This window comes from Amaranthus tricolor, chromosome 16 (genome assembly GCF_026212465.1).
Source record: "Amaranthus tricolor cultivar Red isolate AtriRed21 chromosome 16, ASM2621246v1, whole genome shotgun sequence".
In the NCBI taxonomy this organism is placed as follows: Eukaryota; Viridiplantae; Streptophyta; class Magnoliopsida; order Caryophyllales; family Amaranthaceae; genus Amaranthus; species Amaranthus tricolor.
Genome location: NC_080062.1, coordinates 9,852,407 through 9,862,021, shown reverse-complemented (window position 1 = coordinate 9,862,021; position 9,615 = coordinate 9,852,407). Strand labels below are relative to the sequence as shown.

Genomic DNA, 9,615 nt, shown 5'->3' with positions numbered 1-9,615 from the left:
GCTAATTCCGGTAAGAATTATTTCATATGACAAATCATTAAGAAAATACCAACATAAATTTTAAATTTTTTTACCATATGGATATGGTATATGATTGTATCATATGATATGACTATGAATTATTTTCATAGTAGTATTAGTTGGTGTTCAATAAAAAAAAATATAGAAAAATTATATACTAATGATAAATATTTGTTTGTAAGACTTTAGGGAGTAATTTGCAAGGCATGAAACCACATTTTTAACCATCTTCATTGCAATCTTGATTAGAAGCCCTAACCCTCCTCTCCTTCAGCTCTTTCTCCTTTCTATGACTGCAACTGCACTCTATCTATAGTCTATACCCTCTTTTTGTCTTTCTTCATTCAATATTCACTTTCTTGATTTCTTCTTCTAATCACGTGTAATTAGTTTTCGATCTACCAATTTCTTCATCTTTTTTATTTATTTATTTATTTTTTTTCCCATTAAAGTCTACCTTTTTTATTACCTTCTTCTTTAATTTGCAATTAATTTCTTGGGTTTTTCATTTCTTATAGGTTTCCTTTATCATTTCCATGAACTGGGTTACTTGATTTTTGTCGGTTGGTTCACTTTCCCGCCTGCTTTTACAGGTTAGTATATCATATTAATTTTCTCCATTTCTTGTTCTAGAATCATCTGACTTGTAATATATTTTGTGGGATCTCAAGAAACTGACTTGTTTAAATTTTGCATGTTGATCTTAATATTCTTGATCTGAAAATTTGGGTCTTTTGAAACTATAAGTGGGTCTTACTTTGTACTTTTATTTTTCTTTATTGGGATCTATTTTTGTAATTTCATTTTGTTAGCTTAAAAGTCTTCTCTTTCATTATTAGGGTTTTCTGCTGCAAAAGGATTATGATATCAGTTGTTCTTATTTAGATTGTATATGTATATATTCTGTAGTGCTAGTTATGATACTTATGAATGTTAATTTTTTTGATTTATATGTAAGTTTTAGCCTTTCTGTTTTGGAATGTCATAAGTTTTGTTTTCTTAAGTTGCTACTTTATTGTAATTTTGAAGCATCAAATAGGAGTGTTTGTTATGATGCAATTTATGGGGTAAAATCTCATTCAACTTAGGAAAAGGGAAAACTTGTTTCATAATCGATTCGCGTTATATGCTCTTAGATTGTGTTAGTTCATGTGGAGTATATATTAAGGGTTGGAAATGGAATCAAATTAAGCAAATTCATTATTTTGTTACGAGGGTTCGTTTATTTTGTTACGACATGAGAAGTAACAAATTAACAAGCAAATTCATCCTCCTCGTCTCCTCTCTCACCGTCCTCAATTTCTCTTTTACAAAATAATTAATAATAATAATACTTAACAATACTATTACCGCTCTTTAAGCATTTTCTGTCCAATTTTATTTGGACTTTACCAAAAGTTTCGTACATGTGATACTTTTATCAATTAACATCAAAGAGCTGTTTTAATCTAGGATTTTTCTCTATTTATTATTTTGATTAGGGGAATGCATAGTCTGTTGTATTCTGATGGGATATACTTTAGAGTGTGTGTTTGAATATAAATGAAAGGACATGAAGGGGTGGAAAGATAGATGAGTTTTTCTTCTAAACCTCGCCATCGTAGGAAAGATTTGTTTCTGCATAATGTAAAAGCTTTTATCCTTCCAATTCCTTCTCCTTCTTTTTCCTGCCCTTCTCTGAGGAAAATTCATCCCCTTATTTTCTTCCTCTTCCTTCCAAAAACATTATGTTTTGCATTGGTGATGTTTACTGGGCTAGTCCTTCACGGATTGCACTATGATTGAATATCCAAAATCTTATAGATGTTTTTTCTTAGAGAAATTTAGATGTTGTCACGTAATATTAATGACATATATGGAATATAGACAAGTGAAGTTGGTGGGAAATGGTAGCAGTGCTCCATATAATCCTCAAAATGTGTATGCCCACTCTAAGTGGGAGTCTCGGGTTATGAAATGTATTTATCTTGTTCAACTCAGCAAAAAAACTGACTAATCAGTTATGTTTTTATGTATTCAACTTTTTATTAATGAATCCCCTAGTAGGCATATTGGCGATGGGTCAAGCTACTGTTATGGGGCTTTATTGGGTAGAATGCTCATTGTTGGCAAACTATTACCTGTCTTGGCAACAAATTACTAGTGTACCCACTTTCCATCCATTATCTCCTCTGAATCTCTTCCCAATAACCATTTTTTCAATTTCTTGTGATTTTCATCATGCTCTCCTATGAGTCCTACCCTAGTTTCTTTAAAATAATTCTGCATTTATAATGATCAAGAGACTCTAATAAAAAGTTAGCTAAATGATTGTACTTGATTAAATTCGTTTAGAGTGATCAAAATTACGAATAGCTAGGTTTTCACATCTTAAACTTGAGTTTTTTTGTCATTGACTCGGCCACTTGCTGTCTATGATTAGAAACATGGACAAGGCTGGAGCATAAGTGTGTCACCTTTTGGTATTTTTTCTGTAGAAATAAAACATAAGTTTACCTTTTTAGTGACCCACACATATATGGTCAAGTTCATCACTAAATTTTAGCTTCCCTTCTATTGAGTCGATCCTACTAGACCCACATTAATTGCTGCCTGCATCCTCCAAGTAGCCATATTTTGTGTTTGACCTCTTTTGAATTCGGTCTACTATGTTTGTTTTATGTGAGAGATGGAAAGAGGGGTGTTTTTTACATGAATGATGCATTGGGTCCTTGCTTTGATTTTTGAGATTATTTCTGCCACCATCATACCGTAAATCTGTAACTTAATTCTTCATTTACAGGTAGATGTCATTTTTACCGTTGGGGCTGACTAAAAAGTTTCAAGTTAAAGAAGCTTAAAGTGTTCCTTGAGATTGAATGTGACACAGTTTTCAGTTAATATATTCTTTTTATCTCAATCCCATGGTATTTTATGATGAAAATGAAGCCTCTTTGATCTCTTACAAAGGTAAAGGGTCTTGATACTCAAAAACTTAGTATGGAACATTCCAATGACTATGCACAAGTTTCCACCAGCTACGCAGCTGGAAATGAGGAGGTTCATCCTGTCTCTGAGAGGTTTATGCAAGATGCTACAAATTGCATAAACATGAACATGAGACCTCCAGAAAGTAGTGCTCCAGAAGTCAAACCAGTTAATTTTTCTATACAAACGGGAGAGGAGTTCTCTCTTGAATTTATGCGTGATCGTGTCTTTCCACGGAAACCTGCCATCTCAAAGGCTATGGGTGACCCACTAGGTGCACCAAGTTATATGGATGTAAAAGGTATTTTTGGAATCAGTTGCACGGAGTCTGATAATGGCTCAGATATATCTATGCTTACATTGGCAGAAAAAGGTCCGAAAGAGTTTGACCGAAAGAACTCATCATTGTATGATGGAAAAACTTCCCATGGATCAATGCGATCAGTACGTCAAAATTCGTCAACATATGGAAGTAGTCGAGGTTTTCATGGATATGCTTCATCTGGAACGTCAGATGGCTCATCATCTAAGATAAAGGTACTCTGCAGCTTTGGTGGTAAGATCTTACCTCGGCCGAGCGATGGAAAGTTTCGGTATGTTGGGGGTGAGACACGTATCATGCGAATAAATAAAGATATTACTTGGCAGGAGCTCAAGCAGAGAACTTCCACGATATTAGATTGTCCTCATACCATTAAGTATCAGCTTCCAGGGGAAGATCTTGATGCTCTGGTGTCTGTATCAAGCGAAGAGGATTTGCAGAATATGATGGAAGAGTGTAATATTTTAGGTGATGGAGAAGGCGCAAAGAAACTTCGTCTATTTCTGTTTACCTCGAGTGATTTAGAGGAGTCTCATTATACTTTGACTGGTGGTGATGTTGATTCTGAGTTTCAGTATGTTGTTGCTGTCAATTGCATGGACATGGACATTAGAAAACACTCGGGCATGCATAATTTAGATGCATCAATGGGTTCAAATGCTAACCGAGTAGATGGTGCAGTTGGAGTAACCAGTTCTTCTCATGCTGAAGGTCCCGCTCCATCAACAGGAACGCCTTTACAGTCATTTGTACCTGGATCCGGCAGCAGTTATCCACTTCTTCCAAATCAGTTTCGTGGACAGGTGAGTCACCATGAAGATTTGAAGGGGTATCAGCTACATGGTAGTCATGATGTGCAACCCCCTGCGCACTCTCGTGAAGAAAGTATTACTGCCATGTCATTGCATGGATTATCAGCAAATCAACAGAAACAGATGGAGGTTCAGGTACATGTTTATAATTTTGAAATGAAGTTTGTTGATGATTGTGTTTGATAATGCTCTCTAAGCTTGATCTGTTGTTTCAGTCTCACCAAGTTGATGTAAATAGTAATCTTCCCGCTGAAGAAACGTCTGGTTCTGCTGTCAACTGTGATTTACCTCCAAAAGGTGAAAAAAGATACCAGGAACATATCATGACCTCTCCATCTGATGCGGTGTATGTACCACGTGCTTTGGAGCCTACAAATCCAGAATATGCTCACCCTTTTGACCATGCATATGCTTCTGAACATGCTCACTCGGAACCTAATTCATTCAACATGAATTACGATGAACTTCCTGCCACCCAGAGACCTTATCTGTCAGTGAACATTCCTAGGGAGCAAGGAGAGATGCTGAACAGGCTAACTAAGTCTGATGATTCACTCAACCCTCAGTTCCTTATGTCACATTCTCATGCTTCAGTTGGACAGCAAGTTACAGCTACTGGCTCTAAAATGGTTGACAATGAAGGGGTCAATTATCCAGTAGACAAGGAGAATGTGTCAAGACAAACTGTTTCTGGCACTATTGAACAGACAAATGCACTTGAGCAAACCCCTTTTGTAGAATGTAACTCAGAAATATCTTGCCCAGATGATAAGCGTAAGGGACAGCTAGTTGATGGGGTTGAATTTGGGCATGCACGAACTGATGTTAGCCAACCGTCTAATAGTCAGCAAACTGATCATCCTTCTAATCTCACCGATTTTAAATGGGCAGATGAGACCAGCCAAACCTCCACCGGTAATGCTGCTGAGAGTATCCTTATAGATATTAATGACCGATTTCCTCGTGATCTGCTCTCAGATATATTCTCAAAAGCTATTTTATCCGAGGAGTCATCTAGTATTAATCAACTACCTCATGAAGGGGCTGGCTTGAGCATGAATATTGAAAACCATGATCGAAAGGATTGGTCTTTTTTTAAAGATTTGGCTAAGGATGATTTCCGAAAAGATGTTTCTTTGATGGATCAGGATCATCCTATTTATCCCTCTGGACCTGCCAAAGTTGATGAAGAAGTTTCTGGAGTTTACCACTTTACACCTTTATCAATAGATGGGATCCCCTCCAGGGGTGTTGATACTCACGTTTTTGGCGATTTTGGTCACCGAGATTTATCAGGTACTGGTTTAGTTAACCAAGTAGTCTCTGCATCAGAGTTTAACCCCTCGCAGGCAAACTATAGTGAAGTTGTCCAATTTGATGGTGTTGGGACTCCGTACCCAGATTATGAGGTATTTAATGTGATGAGAAAATCGATTTTTTGAGATGGTTTAAATGTATGATGGTAAGTAATTATCTTATGCTTTTATTTGTTAGGAGGCAAAGCAAGAGACAAAGCATGTTGGTCTTCCTCCTCTAGATCCTTCCCTTGCGGATATTGATTTTAATTTCTTACAGGTATCATTCATTGATCACTACATATATTGATTTATTGACATTGCAACTTTGTACTTGTTTGCTTTTTAGTTGTTAGTGGAAAGTGTCCAAAGCGTAGAAATGTGAGAAAAATCGTCCACAATTTAAAATGTTCTTGTTTAATTGTTTGGATTCTTGTTTAATTGACTTATCTCAGTGCTTTTATTGTATTACGCTTAAAAGTCGTTTTGATTTGAGGGCTTGCTTGCATCCCTTTGATCCATATTTCATTATTATAAGATTAAAACTTAGAGAAATAATTGCAGCCCCAGTAATGCTTTTTGTATTACTCAGAACTCAAAAGTTTGCATCCCTTTGATTGGAAATTTAGGGGGGGGGGGGGGGGGGGGGGGAACGGGGAACGGGAAAGTAATTGCAGCCCCAATAATGGTAGATCCGTTTTACTTTCAAAAGGCATCCCTCTAATTATTTGTTGTTTGTTGAGGCAGTTCATAAAGAACGAAGATCTTGAAGAGCTTAGAGAACTGGGTTCAGGAACATTTGGCACTGTATATCATGGAAAATGGAGGGGCTCAGATGTTGCTATCAAGCGAATAAAGAAAAGTTGTTTCACTGGTCGATCATCCGAGCAAGAGAGACTGGTACCTTTTGTTATTAAAAATAATTTCTATACCCATTTCTGAATTTTTTCCATAAAAAATGATAATTTAGTGTTGTCGTAAGAGCCAATATTGATACACTGAACTGTAGACTAGGACCCACATATAGGTTTTCTGTATGGTTTGTGGTAATCAGATATTATGTTCTCAAGTTAGATAAGAGCTACCTCTTGGCTGTTACTATGTTTTTTTCTTGCAAATTTCTAGACTGTAGAATTCTGGCGTGAAGCTGACATCCTTTCAAAACTTCACCATCCGAATGTGGTAGCATTTTATGGTGTTGTTCAAGATGGACCTGGAGGAACAATGGCCACAGTTACTGAGTTCATGGTTGACGGTTCTTTGAGGCATGTTCTTCTTAGAAAGGATAGGTAAAGATTCTGCCTCCTTTACAGCTTTCTTAAATAATTGGAAGAGGAATGAATAATTATCTGCTTAATTATTTATGACCGATATGCACAAGACCTTAATTGTACTTGGTCCTTTGATTGTTTTCTGTATTCTGCATTTTTTTTATTCTTAACCCAATATTAAATTATCTAGGCATCTGGACCGTCGCAAACGATTAATAATTGCAATGGATGCTGCTTTTGGGATGGAATACTTACATTCAAAGAATATTGTGCATTTTGATTTGAAGTGTGATAATCTACTTGTAAATCTGAAAGATCCTTCTCGGCCTATTTGCAAGGTATCCTCATAAGCTAACACTTCAGAATTCTTTTTCTCCTTTCAATTTTCAATACCCGGAATATGTTCTCTACATTATGGATACTTTATAGCTGTTTCCCATGTTACTTTAGGTTGGTGATTTTGGACTATCAAAAATCAAGCGTAACACATTGGTTTCTGGTGGTGTAAGAGGAACTCTTCCGTGGATGGCTCCTGAACTTCTGAATGGAAGTAGCAGTAAGGTCTCGGAGAAGGTAATGAATGTTGTGCTCTCTTATCTCATTATGGATCAGCTCTGCGGAAAGCAATAAAGCACCGTCTATGAACTCGTGCTTCCTTGTCTTAAACATTTTAAAGAATATTTTGCTGACTGGTTTGGGTTTTTTGTATCAGGTCGATGTGTTTTCTTTTGGTATTGTTCTATGGGAAATCCTTACCGGGGAAGAACCCTATGCGAATATGCATTATGGTGCCATAATAGGTAAGAGTACAATGCTTGCTTCTTTTTTTTTTTCAATAATTGATAGCTAGCAAGTTTGGTACTGGAAATGGGAAATCATGTGCACTTCTTATTTATGTGAATTATTTTGATGATGTTTGTTTCTGAGGGTTACTTAGAAACAACCTCTTTTTTTATCTCTAACAAAGGTAAGGTTGTACATTCGACCCCTAATGCCTCGCAATTAAGTGGGAGCCTCTTAATGGTATTGGAGTAATGGAATGAATATGTCTCTTTTAAGCATTCTTTTATCTTGGTTGTCTCATTTCTGCTTCCTGCTATGTATTTGGTCCAGTTATGGACTTCTTTCGATTGGAGCCATTGTTTTGCACTTGTTCAGTTCTTCCTGTTTGTTTAATTTCTTTTGTTTTCCATCTGATTCTTTCTGTCCTATTTGCCCCACCTTACTTGCCCTGTTATGTCCTTTAAAAAAAAAAAAAAGCCCTGTTATGAATGTTTGCCTTGTTGGGGGCTTGCACTGGCCTGTTAATTTTCATTATGATTCGACCTGTTTCTAGTGCGACCCTTTTGAAAAATTAACGGGCTTGCTCCTTCCTAAACGGGTCGGGTCATGGGCTCTTAACAGAGCCTTTTGGTTGAAAATAACTCACATGTGATCCTACATTGAAAAATTAGAGTGGTAGACCTACATATAAGCTTGTGGGCTACTCCTTCCATTACCAATTGGTTTTAGGATGGAACCCTATCGGGTTTGCATGTGGCTAACTCTCCTCTTATGCGGGTCTTGTTGTGTACAAGCACAATAACAAATAGTGATGATGTTTGTCCTGTTGGGGGCTTGCACATGCTCCCAATCCCCTGCCATCTTCATGGTCTAAATGTTAAATAATATATATTAATTTGTGATTTGTACGATGCAGGGGGAATTGTGAATAACACGTTGAGGCCGCCTATTCCAAGTTACTGTGATTCAGAGTGGAGAACGCTCATGGAACAGTGTTGGGCTCCAAACCCTGCTGCTCGGCCTTCTTTTACGGAAATTGCAGGCAGATTACGTGCAATGGCTGATGCATGCCAAACCAAACCTCAAGGACCGAAAGCTTCTCATTAATTTGTATCGGAAAGGCCCTTGTAATTTTTTTTTTCCTTTTAGCAGAAATTTCTCATGACGATGTTCTTTACTCATTAAAGGTTCGGGTTAACAGCTCCCTCAAAGTATTTTCTGAAGCAGGAGCTGTATATGTATTAAAAATCTTTCCTGAATTTACTTCATAATTCTCAGAACCTCAGTGATTCATTCTGTACAGGAGTGTAGTCAAAGTTACAACAGCATCGGCTTTTGCTCGTAGAGCATATGTTACTCGGGCACCTATTACGGAATATTTTTCATATCGAGTGTTGAAAGGAGCTTTTGCTTGAAGAAAATGGTGCGCTATACTCGGAAAAGCCATCGTTATCTAGGATTTGCTGTGTATAAGAGCCTTTGCATGCTTGGCTTGTGCTTGTGTTTCAGCCGTTTTGCGTTTCGTCTTGGAATGGATCTTATGGAAAGTTCCATGGAGATACCAAACGTCTTGTATGGTACTAATGTGTTGCAGAATAATAAAGCATTTACTCTGGTTATCTTTAGTGGAGTTTTTTAATATGGTGGCTTGAGTTATCTTTAAAAGGTATTGTGGGTGATAAAAAGAAAAAAAGGAAGAGGGTGAAGTGATAAAAAACCAGATGATAAATAAAAATATTTTGCCAATTATATTTATGGTTTTTATAATTGTAGTTTCAAACTTCACATATTATATTCATGTATGAGATGGATTCACCGTGAGATGTATTTTATATTTGGGTTAAATAGCTCAATAACAAAACCTTTTAACATAATAAACCTTTTGCATGGACTCGTTTTAGGATGAGACAGTTTTATGCAAGAGGGATTGTTTAAACTTTATTTTTTGCAAACTACAACCAATTAAACTGAATAGTATTGTAGTCATACTGTTGAAATAATTGGCTAAATAATCGTTGATGTAGTTAATGACCTTTCACTTTCACTAATTTCATTAATCTAACTTAATTTAATTAATTATCACAATTAAACACATTTTCCCCCATCCTCCTTTTGCCTTTCCCCAATTACCATCATAATTCTTA

General features: G+C 36.6%; 1 protein-coding gene across 1 annotated transcript; it reads left to right on the top strand.

The window, feature by feature from the left end:
- The first annotated feature begins 203 nt into the window (after window positions 1–203).
- LOC130802906 (uncharacterized) lies at window positions 204–9,096 on the top strand. The gene is made up of 11 exons (XM_057667017.1): window positions 204–403; window positions 540–614; window positions 2,804–4,257; window positions 4,338–5,531; window positions 5,617–5,697; window positions 6,165–6,317; window positions 6,543–6,706; window positions 6,879–7,026; window positions 7,139–7,261; window positions 7,401–7,488; window positions 8,388–9,096. Exons 3-11 carry the CDS (start codon window positions 3,001–3,003, stop codon window positions 8,576–8,578), a joined length of 3,399 nt encoding a protein of 1,132 aa, XP_057523000.1. The 5' UTR covers window positions 204–403; window positions 540–614; window positions 2,804–3,000; the 3' UTR covers window positions 8,579–9,096.
- Window positions 9,097–9,615: the final 519 nt, after the last annotated feature.

Bases quoted from the DNA above. Each gene is read 5' to 3' on its own strand.
- LOC130802906 (XM_057667017.1), top strand. From the start codon at position 3,001: ATGGAACATTCCAATGACTATGCACAAGTTTCCACCAGCTACGCAGCT. The intron at 6,318-6,542 runs GTACCTTTTGTT...GCAAATTTCTAG, and splicing joins CATCCGAGCAAGAGAGACTG to ACTGTAGAATTCTGGCGTGA. The intron at 7,262-7,400 runs GTAATGAATGTT...TTTTTGTATCAG, and splicing joins GCAGTAAGGTCTCGGAGAAG to GTCGATGTGTTTTCTTTTGG.